Source organism: Hydra vulgaris, chromosome 04 (assembly GCF_038396675.1).
Source record: "Hydra vulgaris chromosome 04, alternate assembly HydraT2T_AEP".
Taxonomy (NCBI): domain Eukaryota; kingdom Metazoa; phylum Cnidaria; class Hydrozoa; order Anthoathecata; family Hydridae; genus Hydra; species Hydra vulgaris.
Window position 1 is genome coordinate 31,754,609 of NC_088923.1, and position 19,537 is coordinate 31,774,145.

The window sequence follows — 19,537 nt, forward strand, 5'->3', positions numbered from 1 at the left end:
TTTATTGCTGAAGTAGCTGCATGAAGATTTATATCCATGAACTTCTTCATCTGCCACAGCGTTTTTATGTTCTTTAAAGTATTTTAACAAAAATAGATTAATTCATCAATCATCCAATAAACTAATATTTTTTAAGTTTTCTTATTTCTTCTAATTATTTTTAACCTGATAAGTAGAACCAGTTGCAAATACTGCTCTTAGGAACCACTGAGTGTAAAAGATGCCTACAAACAAAGCCTTATCTCTTTTATATTTTCTTCTGATAAGTTTGAAATGATTTCTAACAGTAAATATATTTTAAGGTAATACAATGCTTTTGCCATATTTCTTGCATGATGCAGCGGACCAGGAATATACAAATTTGAACCTCTCTTTTTGAGAAACTGCCTTTTATGATATTAGGTGTTTAAAAAGCTGATTGTCTGGACCAGAGATTTTACTATCAGGAGATTTACTATCTTGTTAAAGTGGGTAATATGTTTTTCTAAAACAAGATGTCTACAGGCAAGGAAAAGTAGTGGCTGCCCAAGCTTATGTGCCATTATTACTCAGTGGTGCTTTCCAGTGTTGGAAGCAGTAGTATCAAAACATTTACACTGTATATGATAACTGAGGTCAAAAGATTCTATTTGATTGTAAACTGCTTTGAACTGCATTTCTTCAACATCATATAAGGAATGACTAGTAGCTTTTCCCAGCCACTTTCACTAGCACAGCTAATCTTTCTCCTGTGGCTGATATGTGATTATATCTCATATAAAACAAAATCATTTATTTCTCCTCCTGAGATAGCTATAACACTGCTTATGATGGCAGTGTGCTGGTTGACAGAAAGTCTTTCTACTAAAGCAGTAGACTGTACGCTTTAGAACATCTTTAAGCAGTATTATACTTTGTTCTTCATTGTGGATATTATCATTTAGCTTACTTTTAACAGAATCATTGCATTCTGAGCTTAAATAATCAGTGAAATCACTTTCTGAGCTATAAGATACATGTAAGTCTTCTTTTTCTGAAGATTCCCTTCTAGATTTTTTTTTGTGCAGATTTCTCAACACCTTACTACTGTGATCAAAAAGTAAGGTGAATTTTTTTATAAAATGAAAAATCTTTATTTATTCTTCCAAATCTGTATCGTCCCCCTCAAAATAATCCCCCCCCCGGCCCCAATGCACTTTTGCCAACGTTTTTTCCAGTCTTCCAAGCATGCCGAAAAGTCCTCGGTAGGGATAGCCTTCAATCCGCGTGCCGATTCACGTTGGATCTCTTCAATGGACTCAAAACGATTTCCCCGGAGTGGTCTCTTGAGCTTTGGGAACAGCCAGAAGTCACACGGTGCTAAGTCAGGCGAATACAGTGGTTGTGGAGCAACATGGGTAGAGTTTTTGGCGAAAAACTCACAAAGAACCAGTGCTGTGTGCGAAGGCGCATTATCGTGGTGCAAAATCCAAGAGTTATTGGCCCATAATTTCGGTCTCTTTTTGCGAATAGCTTCACGCAAACGTCGCATAACGCTTAAATAATATTCCTTGTTGACAGTTTGGCCAGTTAGAAGGAATTCGTAGTGCACGACACCACAATAATCAAAGAAAACAGTCAACATGACCTTGATTTTTGAGCGACTTTGACGTGGTTGCTTCGGTCTCGGCTCGCCTTTTTCATGGTATTCACTCGATTGGTCGGTTGTTTCAGGGTTGTATGCGTAGACCCAAGTCTCATCGCCAGTAATAATTTGTTTGTAGACGTCTTGATAGTCAGAAAGCATTGCTTCACACGTTTTAACGCAACGCTCTTTTTCAAAGAAATTGAGAAATTTCGGCACCAAACGTGATTTGAGTCTTCTGAGGCCCAAATGATTCTTCAAAATCGCTTGCACCGACCCAAATGATATTCCAACCATGTCAACAAGGTCTCGAATGGTTAACCGACGATTTGCAAGCACCAATTCTTTGATTTTGTTGATGTGGCGATCATCAATCGAAGTTGATGGTCGTCCGGAGCGTTCCAAGTCATCAACACGTTCTCGGCCTTCTTTGAAGCCTTTGTACCACTTGTAAACATTTTTTTGAGACATAGTCTCTTCACCGAAGGCCTTTTGCAACATTCGATACGTTTCAGCAGTAGAAATATCATTCCGCAAACAAAATTTAACAGCACTTCTTTGCTCAACAAAATTAGACATCATGAAAATCGCCGAATGCACTTTTGGTACTTCAGAAACAAGCGTAAACAAAAAAAAATAATTATGAGTTTGACATGTTTTTGGCGCAAATGTTAATGACATTCCTACCAACTTAAAAATAAAAAAGATTGGACGATTCAAATAAGGCGGGAAGTTTAAATTAAAAATTCACCTTACTTTTTGATCACAGTAGTATGTCATGTTCCAACCAAAATATCTTTTTAGATTCTATTAAAAAGGTCTCTCTATCCTTGATTGCTCAAGGTGTCAATCCATTTTTAACGGATTTCTTCAAGAGTTAAAAACTGAATAGATGATAGTGTCCTCCTAGTTTTTTTCAACTAAGAATATTTCTTTACCTCTATTTCTTATTTTACCAAGAATTTTTGGAATAAATTTTTATTTTCCTTTTTATTTCATTTAAATAAACTATAATAACATAAATTTAAATACTTTTTTTTTAAATTCTAAAAACAAACTTCATTGAGTTTTATGCAAGAACCATTTTACCCATGATTAAGCTTTGTTAATCTTATTAAAACAGTAGATGTTGAAAATTGAGCACAGTTAATACATTAATACAATGAAATTACACTGCTGTCATGGAAACAGTTTTGTGTATAGAAATAATGAAATTTCTTTAAATATAAAACAAGGGTCTGCGCACCTTATAAGCTTACACTCTAGTTTAAAAAAAATTTCACCTTAATCTGAACCACCCTAATATATATATATATATATATATATATATATATATATATATATATATATATATATATATATATATATATATATATATATATATATAAAAATACCACAAGTGGCTCATTTTGGTCAAGATCAAGTTTCTATTATGACCCTAGCAGTCTGGAACATTGAGTTAAAAACATTTGCCATAGTTTCAGATTCAACTGATCATACTAAGTCTTCCGTTATACTGTACATTGACAAAATCCTTCACTTTATTCCTGATCAAGTCAAAGAAGTACACATGTTCAGCAATAATGCCACTTCTCAATTCAAAAACAAAAGCATTATGGCTGCAATGGTTGTGTTTGAAAAACGTTTTCATAAAAAATTCTTCTGGCATTTCTTTGCAGCGATGCACTGGAAAGGAGTGGTTGACGGAATAGAAGCTACTGTTAAGCGAATCGCAGCCCCTGAGAGTTAAAACTAGTCAATACGAAATCAGGTCAGCAGCAGATTTTGCGTTAGCATTACAAGATTTGCAAATATCTGTAATTCACATGTCAGAAAACGATACAAGACAACAAAAAAATGAACTTGGATTCAGTTCAATTTTAAGTTATTCAAGAAAAATCAAAGGTATATCAAAATCACATTATTTTTATGTTCAGAATGATAATGTTGTTGCGATGCTATTTCCACCTGAGTATAATTAAAATTTATTACAAAATAACAAAACTTTTTAAAATGATTTTAACTTCGTCTTTTTGTTTGGTCACTGAACGTTGCGTCACTGAACTGATAGTTTTTTTTCTGTAAAATAAAACGATATGAAAACTTTATTGTTTGTGGCTTTTTTTATGACTACCTTATTGCCAAATGAATAAATTACAACAAAAAAATCTAATAAGTCAAGCAAGAATTAAAATTTCAGCGAAAAAAATTTAAAAGTATGCTGATAAAAAAATACTTTTTTCCGCATTGCATCACTGAACTCATGTTTTAATTTTTGCTATGTAGCAGTGTTATGTTAATACAACTGTGTTTAGTTTATATTATAAAATTTTAATTCAAGATTGATTTTGAGTAATAAAAAATTATTTTTGAGTTATAGAAAAATTTCTATTAAAAAAAATCTCTCCGCATGATGCGTAACTGAACTATGAAATTGGCCATATATATATATATATATATATATATATATATATATATATATATATATATATATATATATATATATATATATATATATATATATATATATATATAAATATATATATATATATTTATATATATATATGTGTGTGTATATATAAACATGCAAAATTTACAAATAAAAAATTCTTTTAGACTCTCTGACACATTAACACTGTGCAATTAACCTTCTGACACAATTTAATAAAACACTTGACCTTCTGACACAATTCAATAAAACTGTTCACTTGACCAACTGACACAACTTAATAAAACTGTTTAAAGTTTAAACTTCTGACACAATTTTATTATTATTACAAAATAGCTTTAAATTTGTTTTGTTAATTTTTTTCCTACATCAACTTTAATATCATAAAATAAATATAACTTTACAAATATATACCTGGCAAACCATGTTCCCCAGAAAGTTGTCGCACTGGTCTTTTATGTTTTGTATAAGAATACTGATTACTCCAAACATTCTAAATCAAAACATTTTAACACCTTGTCTTAAACTTATGTTACATTACTTGTGAGATATTTTTTATATTCTAGAGTACTTTATAAAAAAAGAACTTTATCTGGGTGTCTAAAAACTTATGCGGTTTAGTGTTTTGATTTTTGAAATAAAATAACTTTCTTTTAAACAACTTTCTTTTAAATAAATTGTTTTTAAATGAAACATTATTTAGAAAATAAGAAAAAAAAAAGGAAAAATTTATATATATTATTCAAAATAAAATATGAAAAAAAAACTAAAGACCTAGACCAACAACTCCGAAAGAAAAAAAACAAAAAAAACAACTTCTTTTTATTATTATAAATAATAATATAAAAATGTAATACCAGTTAAGATAAATTTATAACTTAGTTTTAGTAATATTAGTACTATATTTAAAAAAAGTTTATATTTTTACAAATGTAGCTTTTATAAAAGTATATTTATAAGTTTACAACTTTTACTAACATAATCTTTTTAATATACCTTATTGTTCTTAATAATTTCTTATAGTTTAAATTTTTCTCTTGTCATTCTAGCTTATGTTATGTCATATTATATCTATTAGCCAATAATTTTATTTAAAAAAAAAAAAATTTGTATCCCATTATTTGTCATAAACATTTTAATTGGTGCATAGAGTCTGTAAATGAATATATATACATATGGGCCCAGATTTTCCACAATTTCTTTCCATTCAAGATTTGCTGTGATAGTGTTAAACAAATCAGGTCTCATTAGTGTGTCAGTAAGTACATCCTAAAAAAGTTCATGCGTTTTTCTTGAACCACCTAAATAATTTGACAGTAATAATATACTTCTTCCTGGAATCATGCCTTCAAGACCTGCAATGTCTTCAACATGATGCTGTAAATCATTAAAACACGCTGATCAAAGTTTTTTCTGATTCTGATAATACCAATTCAGATCATTTAATTCTTTTTTGAGGTTTTTATCAACTACACACTTCTGAAACAATTTTTCTGCACAAAACAACTCCATTTCATTCAAATAAATAAAAGTTCCCATTTACTGAACTAAACCAACAAAACATCTACTGCTGTTTTGTTGGTTTAGTTCAGTACTTTACATCAGTTAACCCTTTGGGAATATAACAGGATATCATAACATACCACTACTTAATAAGAGCTGTTGTATTCTTCTCATAGAACCATCATTTTGATAGACCTGTATATCAACTCGATGTAGAAGGGAAACTTCATTTTCATTCATCAACATTCATACTATATGTATTCGTGTTAACTTGAATGCCAACATGCTTATTCACTTATTCTGTCAATGTCATTACACATTCCTTAATAATATGTACTTCTTCTTTTGCTCATTCTTCAAGACCCATGACCTTTTTCATTGACTTAAATTCCTTAATGAATCCATTGACTCTTATTAATTCCAAATCTCACTGGACTACCAACTCTGAATCTAAGTCACTATGAAATTTACTACCAATTCTATAATTAAGTGCCTCGTTTCCATTAAGTACCAAACTTGTATGAATTGAAGTTGTTCACCATTATTTGTTTTTAAGATTCCTAAGTTGTGAAAAGCTGTCCATGTACTCTCATAACTGGAGGTTCTCCAAACATTATTTTAATGCCAGATCCACTTCATGATGTAAAAGACAAACTGTTATTGCACGAACAAATCTTTTCTTTGAATGTAGCTTCTCTCATGTTAACCTGAAAGTAATCTCCAAGCAAAATCTGTTTTTCAATCAACGGGAACAGTATCTTATCATTGTGGCTACATATGCTACAGTTATGTTTCTTATTGGACTTACCTCTGAAATGCAATGCATCATCATGATTGTCAGGTCAGGTTATCCTGCTACTGGTAACATGTAACTCAGTACAACCTGCTTCATGTCCTGCTGCCTTGTAGGATACGGTTTTTTAGGCAAAGGCTTGGAGAACCCAACTCAGACTTTAAACACCCCTGCCTTGGGGCTCTTGGTAGAGTTAAGGCTAGAGTGTCTTGATTAAAATACTCATTTTGCGCAGACATTAAATGCATCCGGCTACTGTCTTGTTGAAGCCCTCTTGGGAAAAGACTTAAAGGGTCAACAGACTCTATTTGTTAACCCCTTCTTTAACTATTTGGCTGACATAGATGTATTTATAAAACATTGTTTTCAGTTAATGAAATTGAATGCTGGATTTACTTGACTCAATGCATGGGTTATGCTTGTCTCTGTTTTTATGACTAGGCAACTCATTCTTTTATCTCTTAATGAGAGTACAGCTCTAAAACTCAGGTTTATGGTTCTGAGGCTGGCTGGTAGTCAGCTTTCCCAAACTCTGTGGTAGCTCTCAGAAAGGTCGATTCCACCAACAGCTGTAAAATATCACAGTACTAACAGTGCCATGTTGCGCATGGATGATTTCCATGTTCATACTTTTGGTGTGCATTGTCAAGGCCACATTTGGAGCCCTTTGTTACGGCTTAGGATTTATTAATAGTGAGGCAATTGCTTGGGCTATTAAATAGTGTACTGAGCACTATCTGTGCTCTTGTATCTTTAACAAATTTAAAAATGAACCAAAAACTATAAAACCCAAAAAACCATTGTCATCACCAAGTTCTCTAAACCACTCTCATTCATTAATATTCGAGTTTTATCTCTTGAAAAGTTCACCAGACCTACTTGCTCTTTGCTATAACAAATTTGAATTCGACGATCTCATCTTACTAGTCTAATCAGACTATTCTTTTATGTGCTTTTGTTTAGCACCACGCCACTCTATCGCCTTTTTCATTGTTCTATATTGCTCTCCTTCATCTCAAGACTGCACTCTTTAAGAAGTTATTTCTGATTAAATTGACCTAGCCCTTTCTCTTTATCCTTCAGCCAATATCGTTGTTGTTAGTGACTTTAACGTTCATCACACTGAAAGGCTTGGCTCTAGTGTCAGTGACTCTGCAGCCGTTAAGGCCCACAACTTTTGCCTTTCTTAATCTCTAACTCAAATAGTCAACTTTCCAACTTGCTTTCCGAACAATCCAAATCATTTACCTTCTCTACTTGACTTATGTCTTGTTTCTGATCCTAGTCAGTGCTCAGTTTCTCTATCTAAACCTATCTCTATAAATCTTAAATCCATCCTTGTATGGAATACTGTTGCCATATCTGGGGCGGTTATTCTAATGATGCTCTTTATCTTGTTTTCCTGATTCATGTAACATGCAATATTTTAAGTTGTCTGTCAATCGTTATCTTGCTTTGTGAACTTCTTTTCTCTTTCAGCAACTTCCAACTTTAGTAGTGGTTGCTTGCAGCCTTGTTAAAAGTGAAGAGGTTGAAAAAAAAAAATTATACAAAAGAATCATACTAAGGGCTTGCAGAGAAATTATCGAACGTATTTAAATTAATTCATCAATTTTAAATAATTAAAAAATCTATTTTTACTTATTTAAGAATAGTAAGTTAGCAGAGTGTTCTTATACTTTTTTCTAAAAAGCTTTGCACTTACCTCTCCAGAAAGCTTCTTGTACACCGTGGGGACAATTTTAACAAAGTATTGATACATAAGCGAACCTAAACAATTATTTTACATTTACAATTATATAAATTAAACAATATTAAATTGGGAATTTTAAACAAATAGCAAATTAGGAAATCTTTTATAACAAAATCATAAAAGTAACAATTGTTAAAAGTTTCATGATAAAAAATACCTATAACTTTTTAAAATAATAGATTTACTACTTTAAAATATCAATAGAACTACAACTTTAAATTCTGATTGCAAATAAAGATAAATCTAACTTTTTTAAACTTATTACGAACTGACATTTACAGAAACACTAAACACGACTGGTAATCCAAAACTGGGAACTATTTCAAAACATTTTCACTTGACTTAGCACTTTTTTCAAACATAACTTATTCAAGGCAGCTCATAGTATCAGTTCTTTAAAAATTTCAATAAAAACCATTTACTTTATTTCAGTGAAATCAAGGTAAAATTCCAAAACATTATCTTCAATAAAAACTGTAACAACAAATTTGGAACCCCAGAGACTTGTACTATGCAACAAATAAATATATATGTAATTAAAAAATAAATTATGCGGTAGTGGTAGAGCGCTCGCTTCATAAGCGAGAGGTTCTGAGTTCAATTCCCACCACGTGCCTGGTAGTACCGTGCTCAACTTGTTTATCTGCGCAGCGGCCTTGTTTGTCAAGGTTCATGTTTTGGAGTTATAGAGTTGAGAAAGGGTTATAACCACAAGTAGCCTCCTCATCTGTAGTGGCCTTTTTGGCATTGGGGAGGTGAATTACAAAAAAAAAATATATATATATATATAAATTTAAAATTTAAATAAATATATGAAATAAAAAAATATATGAAAATGTAAAAGTATTAAGTGCTGTTAAACAATTAGTAATAAATTTAAAAAGAGATTTTTTTTAATTAATTAAAAAAAGATTTTTTTTAATTAATTAAAAAAAGATTTTTTTTAATTAATTAAAAAAAGATTTTTTTTAATTAATTAAAAAAAGATTTTTTTTAATTAATTAAAAAAAATTTTTTTTTTAATTTATTACTAATTGTTTAACAGCACTTAATACTTTTACTTTCTATTTATACTTTTACTTTATACTTAATACTTTTACTTTTTATTTTCATATATTTTTTTATTTCATATATTTATTTAAATTTTAAATTTTTTTTTTTTTTTTTAGAAAAAAAACTTTTTTTTCAATTAATTAAAAATTTTTTTTTTTAATAAATTACTAATAATAAACAATTAGTAATAAACTAAATTAAAAAATAAAAATTAACTTAGTTGCCTGATTATTTGATTGTTTAATTTATTTAATTATTGTTGTTCAAAAATTCATAAATTACTAATAATATGTTTCTTGTATAGCAAATAATGTTTCTTGTATTAATTAAATCAAAAATCAATTAAAATCAAAAAAGTATTTTATTTTTTAATCTATTGCATTATTCTCTCTAATCTTCTCTTCCAATAAAAAAATATAAAACATACCAGCTTCAGCGCTGACATTTGTTCCATCTAAAGGATTCTCAACTCCTGGAATTGGTTCCCCAAATGATAATGACCGAATGTTGTGACTAACATTAAACTAAAAAATTAATAAGTTTTTTTTTTACAATTTTTACTTATTGAATATTTACTTGAAGAAAAACACGAAAAAAAAACGAATGAGAAATAAATTTAAAATGATTTTATTACCTGCTTGGCACCAAATGGCTGGAGATCATGCACTAAAAACAATATTTCAAATTGCTTTTAAATATTGCTTTTTATAGTAATAACAAAATTATTCGTTTATGGAAATGAAAAAAAAGGTAAAAAGTTATTAATATCATGTTAAATAAAATAACAGCAATACAATAATAACAATAAAATATCACAGCAATAGTATTAAGTGCATAAATATCACAGCAATAGTATTAAGTGCATGTCAGTAGTGCTTGTCATGAAAAAGATAACATTTTACAAATTTTATTTATATGTTAAAAAAATCACATGAAACTGAAAAAATATAATTAATATACATGATAGGTAAAGTGCCCTTGAAAATGAATTATATTTTTATTCAAACTAAAGTTCTTCATTCTTGAGGGCTTAAAACCTGGTCAATGTCACATAAATCAAAAAAACTGATATTTTTGTATTATGAAAGTCAACTTATTCTTTTTTTACAAAGGAAATTTATTTTTTTGTATTTTTATAACTTATTTGTCTCAATTGTTGAGTTTAATAATCTAATTTTGTGTTAAACTATTTATTGACTGAATTATTTTATCAGAACTATTGTTTATACTATTGTACAATATCCTTATATTTATATGCATTATTATTTTTTAATATATAAGAATAAAAAATTTATATGCTATTATTTTTGTCAGACAAACATATAGGCTGTCTACCCAAACATTTAGTTAATGCATTGTAGGTTCACACACACACACATATATATGTGTGTATATAGGTCGGCATTGCGGAATGCCAACCCTAATTCCGAGGGCTGTATATGTGTATATATATATATATATGTATATATGTATATATATATATATATATATATATATATATATATATATATATATATATATATATATATATATATATATATATACATACATATATATATATATTTATATGTATGTATGTATGTATACATCGTATATATACATGTATATACTTTTATGTCAGCAGCTAAGCTGGCATTATATAGTAATATAAATTGAAGGGTGTTTAATATAGGCTTTAATTATGGTATGTTATGGGACAAGTGGTATGCAATAACTATTAGTATATTAGAAAAATATTTGACAAATCAAATTTTTTGAATTTAGTTCACAAACATACATTTGGTAAATGCTCACTTTTATAATGACTTACATGTTATATTATGTTATTATTTATGACTAGTAACTTTATACTTTGTGAATAATTATATAGTTTATGTTATGTAGTTATTTATATAGTTACAGCTCAAGTAACAAAACTTAATTAGTCTTAAAATTAAAAAAATAAGAGTTCAAATAGAAATATAGAAAGTAGAAAGCATAGAAAATATTTTCAAGTAGAATGTATGAGAAATATCTTCAAGTTCTTTTAAATTGCAGAGCAGTTTAAATTTCGAACCAAGATAAACATTAACTAGTAGTCTATCAAAAATATTTTGGTTTTAAAGGTAAATTTTAGGAATAATCTGACTCATAGTTTTATTTACAATATATCAGTTCTTGACTGATTGATCACAACATCTCTGGTAATACTAATGTCACTCTACAATTATTAGAGTTTATTAGAAACCAGAACAAGAGGGCACTTTACCTAAATCATAAATACACTTAGTTTTATGGGTACATAAATACATAAGTATTCGCCAAATAAAATTCAACTTGGAATTTGTTTATACTTTTACCAAAATAAAATATTTTCAAAGTGCTGATGATAAATTAGTACTGTAAGACATACTGTAATTTTATTGATACTGTTGAATGTTACCTGCAATACTATAAGTACTGTAAGATGTTACTTGCAATACTACAAATACTGTAGGATGTTACTTGCAATACTGTATGTACTGTAAAAAGTTTTTTATGTATTTATATTTTTTTTTTATGTTACGAATTTAATAAATTTTTTTTAGAACTTACTGTTTAAAGAAATGGTTCCATCTTTTCCAAATCTAATCGTTTGCACTACAGAATTTTCAAAAAAATAATTAATTCACTAGCTATAAAATGGAATAGGGATGTGCGAGTTTGTATATTAGGGTTGATTGAGTTGAATTAAAGTTGAGAAAAAGATTCAAAAACCCAAGATTATGTTTACAAAAAATTAAAATTGTTAATTTATATCATCTTGATATTTCAAAAAACATGGTTTAAAAAAAATAAACAATTTTGCTCAAATAAAATTGTATCTAACAACAAATCACGCTGCAAACACCTAAAATAATTAAAAATGTGATTGAAATAATCCAATTAAATATCAGATGAAATAACTGTCAAAAAGAAAGCAGTACGTCAAGTTTCAGATCATGTTCAGTGCTACCTAATGGTGTCAAAAGTCAATAACTAACATACTACAACTTGTGAGTTTATAAATTTACTGGTGAGAATTCTGAATTCACTATTTGTGAAAACCTCACATAAAAAAGAAATGCATGATCTTAAGACTGATGATATTCTTGATGAACTTAAAATCTCTGAACTCAAATTTTTGGCTCGCACATCCCTTGTATTTATACATCAATGGAATTTTGAAATTTTCTTAAATTTAAAACATAACAATACTTAAATATAAGAATCACCATTTTTTTGACATCTTTTTTAGATAAAAAAAATTTTGAGCTCAAAAGAAATTTTTAAGTTTATCGTCTTCCGTGAGTGCAAAAAGCAAAACTACAAAACATAATTATTATTAAATATCAATATATATATATATATATATATATATATATATATATATATATATATATATATATATATATATATATATATATATATATATATATATATATATATATATATATATATATATATATATATATATATATATATATATATATATATTATACACACAGTGCAAGTAAGCAAAACTACATAACATAATAACTAATAAGTAAATATTTATACAAGCCCTGGCCAATAGCAAGCTATAGCTTGCATTTGCATAATCACTTCCCTAAGTTAGCTTTTATATGCAATACGTTGCTATCACAAAAATAAAAAAGTTAGAAACTTTCATTTCACACACATTTACCAAGGCTTGTATATAAATATTCACACAGATGTTAGTGTTACATCAATATTGTTTTATTAATTATTAAATCTACATTTATTGATAAATATATACATATATACACACATGAATTATAAATAAAATGACAATATAATAAGCAATTACAACAATATGACAGGTTACAAAAAGGTGGAAAAGTTAAACTAAAAATTATATTTAATATATTATAAGGAAATATTTAAAAAAAAGTTAAATTAAAAAAATGTTATTCATTTTTAACACAACTAGTTTTAGTTTTATTTTACTGATTGAGAAGGAAACATTGCAATAACAGAGCTTATCAAGGCACCGAACTGTATCTCATACGCTGAGTTAGTTGAGTCTGCATTTGAATCTACAACCCCGCTGCAGGCTTTTTGGTATTCATTGATTTATTGCAGTGCACTATCCAAATGAGCTATCCCGGTTCATGTTACTAAAAAAGTATATTTTGGTCAAAACTTGGCCTCTTTAATCACCAGAAAATAAGGCAATTGATTGTTATAAGTAAAATGAAAGTAAATAAAAGTATAAAAGTGCAGACCCACCTTCCGCCAAATTAAGATTACATCATGCAAAAAATTATTCAATTTTTTTTAAAATGGTGGTTTTGTTGTTATTAGTAAGTTTTGATATACTTCTAAATCCACTTCATAAGGATGAAATGTCTACAAACCAGACATCTTGCCATGATTTTTATAAAACACATTGCACCATTTTATTATTTAATCCTTATATCTCTTTGGGATCTTGTACCAATATATGATATTGTTTAGTAACATTTTCAAAAAAAGAGTTTATTATTTCTGCATACATGATCCAAACACATATGTGCCATCAAAATTTTTAATATTGTTAAAACATATCACTCAACAGTTTTGTTATCCCAAACATATCATTCAACAGTTTTGTTATCCCAAACCATTTAATAGTTAAAGAGCAACAACTACAAGTATTTCTGTAATTTGGCGGTTTATGTTCCAGAAACATAAAAAACATTTGTTAATGTTATTTTTAAAATATGCTACTTTTCCACAGCTTAATTTTACATAATTTTGAGAATCTTTTCTGCGTAGCTCGAGTTTAATTTAGATATTTTACTTCTAAAAATGGTTCAATAATAACGACAATCCAAAAACTTAATTAAATTCGAAGAGCTGCATTTTAACTAAATCAAAGCTAATAAATAGTTATGCAAATGACCCATTTAAGTTATATTGAACACTTCAGTTACAGTTACTAGACTTAATTAATTACTAAAATTAAAATGATAAAATACAACTAGAATTGAAATTTTATTCTATTGCTACAAAATAGTATAAAATGTTTTTTGTCACAACTATTAAACTATGATTTTTTCCAATTTCGATTGGAATCAGTATTAGCTATACTAAAGTGTATTAGCAGTATTAGCTATACTAAAGTTTATACTAAAGTTACCCAACATAAACTATGACCTGGTTAAAAAAATAAGCTATGACCTGTTTAATGCTGATTTACTACATGCAATGTACGTATTCTCATGATCATTTCACAATCACCAAGCCTTCTTAGAAAATGCTTGCTGTTTTTTGTTTTGTATGTCCAAGCATGAGTATTTTACTTTAGACAACTTGGTCACTGTCATTTGCAAGTTTAACTATATTAAGTGTTGCGGAAAAAAGTTATAAAAAAAAAAGAAAGCAAAATTAATAAAATAGAAAATTAAAATAAACTTAAATAGAAAAAAAAAAAAAAATTAATTTATATAATTTGTGTACTGTTTTTATTTTTGTGTTTTTAGAGTGGTTGTTATTTTCAGCAACGAAATTCAATAAGTCAAAGCAAAAAAAAGCAGTTATAAGTTGACATTAATATGAATGGTTTTCCTATATTTTATTTGTTTTTTTAAAAAGAACAAAATGAAAATATATATTGCCATCTGTTTTAAAATATATTTCTATAATTTTAATGTAATAAGTATATATTACCCCTATAAGAAATTGTCTATGTAATGGATGCATATACTTTTATGTATAACTTTTTGTTTTATATAATGATATTTATTTGTAACGAAGTATACACGCGTTTATTTTTTATTTATGTTGCTAAAAATAACAATTACTCTAAAGAAACAAAAATAAAAACACAAATTATGTAAATTATTTATTTTAATTTTTTTTCTATTTAAATTTATTCAAATTTCCTATTTTGTTAGTTTTGCTTTTTTTTTGTTTTTGAAACTTTTTTCTGCAACACTTAATATAATAAAACTTGCAAGTGATCAAGTTTTATAAAATAAAATACTCACGTGTGGTCATACAAGACAAAAACAGCACATATTTCATGGGAAGGCTTGATCACCGTAGTTATTTGGGAGGGGTGGGGGATTTTGAGTTAATGGTTGAAATGTATAGTTTACACAGTCTTTTATTAAATAATAGATCACCTATATCTTAAAGCAATCAGAAAATAGTTTATTTTATTTGTTAAAGGAAAAAAAAAGCAAATTTTTTCAGTTTCTTTTTTTAGTTTTCTTACGACATAAAAAAATGACTTGGGCAATTGTGAAATAATAGTGATATATTAATTATAATTTTTTATTTATTTGTAATTTTAAGATATATAATTATATTTTTTTTACAATTTAAAAGAATATTTAACTAAACTTATATCTAACAAAAAATCAGTTTCAAAATAAAATCATGTGTATGAACTTTTAAAAAAAAATTTAAATGTCAATTACTTATTAAATAAAATATATAATATAATAATTATATATTTACTAAATTATGTTATATTATTAATTATATTACAGGGTGACCAGAAAGTTCTGGCACTCATTTTTTTTAGTTTGTTAGACTTAAGAAAATGTATTATTTGTCAATATTTTTGTTTCCATTTTATTCCTATGTCAATTCTTAATCGTATTCAGGGATTTTTTTTTATCTAAATCTATTTTATTTTTATTATGAAAGTCACAAAAGACCATCGAGTTTCTATAGAGCATTTGTTCTTTAGTGGATGCACTGAAGCAGAGATAGCAAAAAGACTTAAAATTCCTTGAAGATCTTTCTATAATAATTTGAAATGTTTAAAGGAGACAGGCAGCACCCAAGACAAACCTAGCAGTGGAAGACCACTGACATCAAGTAGCAAAATTATTATCAAAAAAGTGTGTGATAGAATTCGTCGAAATCCAAGGAGGTCGATGAGAAAAATGACAAATGATTTGCAAATAGGTCATGAATCCGTGAGAAAAATATGCAAGGATAAGCTAAAACTTATCCCATACAAGATCCAAAAAGCTCATCTTCTCACAGACAACATGAAGAAAGTAAGAATGGAAAGATGCAAGCTTTTGCTCAAACGCTTTTCTTCGGCGCGCCACTCAGGAATTGTTTTCACTGATGAATGTTTATTCAATGTTGAAGCTTTCTTAAACCATCAAAATGATCGGATACTGTCCAGAAGTATCAGTGATGCGAACATGAAGGGTAGAATCGCTTTTCGTTCAGGATATCTGCAATCCGTTATAGTTTTTGGAGGGATAACTTCGGATGGTAAAACTCCATTAGTTTTTGTGGATTCTGGAGTTAAAATTAACAGTCAAAACTATTTAAATGATGTCCTTATAAAAGAAGTACTTCCATGGTCCCAATCACACTTTGGTACAAAGCCCTGGACATTTCAACAGGATTCAGCTCCTGCTCACAAGACAAAATTCATTCAAGGGTGGTGCAAAAACAATTTTCCAGATTTTATCAGCGCCCAAGAATGGCCTCCCTATTCGCCAGATCTCAACCCTTTGGACTATTCCGTGTGGTCAGTTTTGAAGACCAAGGCATGTTCTATCCCTCATAGGAATTTGGACTCTTTGCATCGTTTTTATGGCAATTTTACTATGTGCCAGAACTTTCTGGTCACCCTGTATAACTATAATCTTATTAAAAAAAAAGTCATCACTACAAATAAAATTAGCAAATAAACTTTTTTAAGAAAGAAATTACCATGAATGTGCTGTTGTTGAAAACTTTTACCAGGAGCAATATGAAAGTTGCCAGCAACCTTTAAAGACGCAAAAATTGTAAAGCGGAGAGAAAAAAATTACTCTAGTAGAAACTTTGTATTTTAAGTTTTTGTGAAGTTAAATAAAATAAAGGAAGCATTAAACCACATTTTTACAGTTATTTTATAATGAAATCATATCTGTAACAATCTTTTTTCTGTTAATGTAAAAACAGTAGGACTTAGAAATTTTGATGTTGTACTAACAAGAGCTGTATATATCAACTAACAATGATGTAAAAACAAATAATATTCAGAAGGTCTTTAGATTTTTGCAAACAGCAAAAATCTAAAGACCTTACAACATTAGTACACATAAAACAATTATCTGGCAGCCAAAGTATTCATTTAGATATAAAAAAACTGATATCCAATTAACTTCTAATAAATATAACAATTTAGGAAATTATAGTATAAAATAAAAAGAATAACCTTGCTAACTTCAATATAACCATATATTTGACAACCTTCATTACTTTGCTGTTGAAAAGTATCTTTCCAATGTTCCCTCTTGCACTATAATCCAAAAAGTCAAAAGTTTACAAAAAAAAAGATTTGTTAGGGTATTTAGGAATAACTTATAAGTAACAGTTGTAATGATATAAAATAATAACTTTTTAAGTGCTTCTAAAAAAAGTAGTAAAAAGCTCTGATGAGGCTTAAGAAACAACTTATATGAACTCACAAAGCATTATTATGTTAGCAAATTTTTTTTTAAAGCATAAAAAAAAACTGAAGCTAAATGAATATACTATTCAAATAGACTTTCCTAAAAAATTTATCAGACATGATAAAGTTCAATTAGGATATTCTTCTAACAATCAGGCAACTCTATTTGTCAGATGTATTTTTTAAATTATACCATTTCTGAATAAAGAATAAGAAAGAATAACCAAACACTCAAAAATTTCTTTCTCAATTTCTTTCTTTACTCTTTGAAACAAAATAAACAAAAACTTCTCAAGCTCTTTATGATTCTTATTAAATTTTCCATTTTATATTAAACTTTCAATTTTTTATTAAAAAGAATTTTTAAAAATAATTCAAATTAAAACTAAGCTAATCCAAAAAGCAAAATTTGTTTTTAAATTTTTTTAATACTTAACAAAGTTTAAATAGAACTGCAGCCATTTCTCAAAAACGTCTAAGGGTATAAAAAATCAATTTTGACTTTTTTACAAAATAAGCTAGCTTAGATGTTTACGAATGTTATTAAATACATATTTTCAAAAAGTTCTAAAAAAATTCATTAAAATTATTAGTTCCAAAAAATGTTTTACAAACAGTTTCTCCTAATAATTTTTTTTTAATTGCGCTTTTCTTGAAATACGTAATAAGCATCTTAAAGCATTTTGAAAAACGGCAGCAAATAAATACATACATATACAACCTTCGGAATTAGAAAAAATAAGGTCGCCATTAAATTGCCAACCTCAAACTGTTAGAGGTTGACATAAGGTTGGCAAAAAAAATTTCAAAAACCTCAAACACTTTGAGGTTGGCAAAAAATTGTATAAACAACATCATATTTTTTAATTGTGTTAAAAATGTCGAATTTTGTACCAAAAAATGATGATTTGCGGAAAGCACTAATTTTTTGTTTTCATTTGAATAAAAGTGCTGCAGAATCGCATGGAATGCTTGTCGAAGCTTATGGTGATCATGCTCTATCGGAAGCAACATACAAAAGATGGTTTCAATGAAGAACATTGAAGACCACCAAAAAGGTTTGAAGACACAGAATTGCAAGCAATACTGGATGAAGATGACACTTTAAGTCAAAAACAAATGGGAGAAATGTTGAATGCTTTACAACCAGCAATTTTTAACCATTTAAAAGCTATGGGAAAGCTTTAAAAGTGTGGGAAATGGGTGCCACATGAATTGAATGACAGGCATACGGAAAAGCAAAAAACCACATGTGAAATATTGCTGTTACAACACAAAAGGAAGTCAGTATTGCATCGAATTGTGACTGGTGATGAAAAATGGAATTATTTTAAGAATCCCAAACGCAAAAGATCATGGGTAAATCCAGGAGAAGCATCAACATCAACTGCAAAGCCTGATCGGGTCGGAAAAAAGACAATGCTCTGTGTTTGGTGGGACCAGAAGGGAGTGGTGTATCATGAACTTCTAGAACCTGGTGAAACTGTTGATACGCAACGCTACCGACAACAAATGATCAATTTAAACCATGCATTGATCGAAAAATGACCAGAATGGGCCAGAAGATACGGAAAGTTAATTTTGTTGCATGATAATGCTCTGAGTCATACAGCAAAAGCGGTCAAGGAAACAATAACATCACTTGGCTGGGAAGAGTTACCTCATCCGCCGTAATCACCAGACTTGGCTCCTTCCGACTACCATTTGTTTTCATTGATAGGACACGCATTGAATAAGCAACACTTCAATTCCTACGAAGTCGAAAAATGGGTCTCCGAATGGTTTGCCTCAAAAAACGATCAGTTTTATTGGCGTGGTATCCACAAATTGCCAGAAAGGTGGTCAAAATGTGTAGAAAGCAATGGCAAATACTTTGAATAAAATATTTTTTACTTTTCCATTAGAAAATAGTGTTTTATTTTGAAAAAAAAACACGCTCATTTCATACTTATAGACCTGGTATA

At 28.4% G+C, this 19,537-nt stretch overlaps 1 protein-coding gene across 4 annotated transcripts in view; it reads right to left on the reverse strand.

Annotated features, from left to right (window-relative positions):
* The window catches only part of LOC100215902 (endoplasmic reticulum-Golgi intermediate compartment protein 3), a 45,399-nt gene that overhangs the window by 12,099 nt on the left and 13,763 nt on the right, over window positions 1–19,537 (reverse strand). Inside the window, exons 9-15 of one of the 4 annotated variants that reach the window (XM_065796076.1) lie at window positions 17,337–17,420; window positions 16,847–16,904; window positions 11,729–11,773; window positions 9,789–9,820; window positions 9,582–9,678; window positions 8,054–8,118; window positions 4,467–4,545 (exon numbers count right to left, since the gene is read on the reverse strand). In XM_065796076.1, coding sequence (XP_065652148.1) covers window positions 4,467–4,545; window positions 8,054–8,118; window positions 9,582–9,678; window positions 9,789–9,820; window positions 11,729–11,773; window positions 16,847–16,904; window positions 17,337–17,420 — 460 coding nt within the window. The remainder of the gene's footprint in view (window positions 1–4,466; window positions 4,546–8,053; window positions 8,119–9,581; window positions 9,679–9,788; window positions 9,821–11,728; window positions 11,774–16,846; window positions 16,905–17,336; window positions 17,421–19,537) is intronic. The other 3 variants (XM_065796077.1, XM_065796078.1, XM_065796079.1) reach the window with 3 other exon arrangements.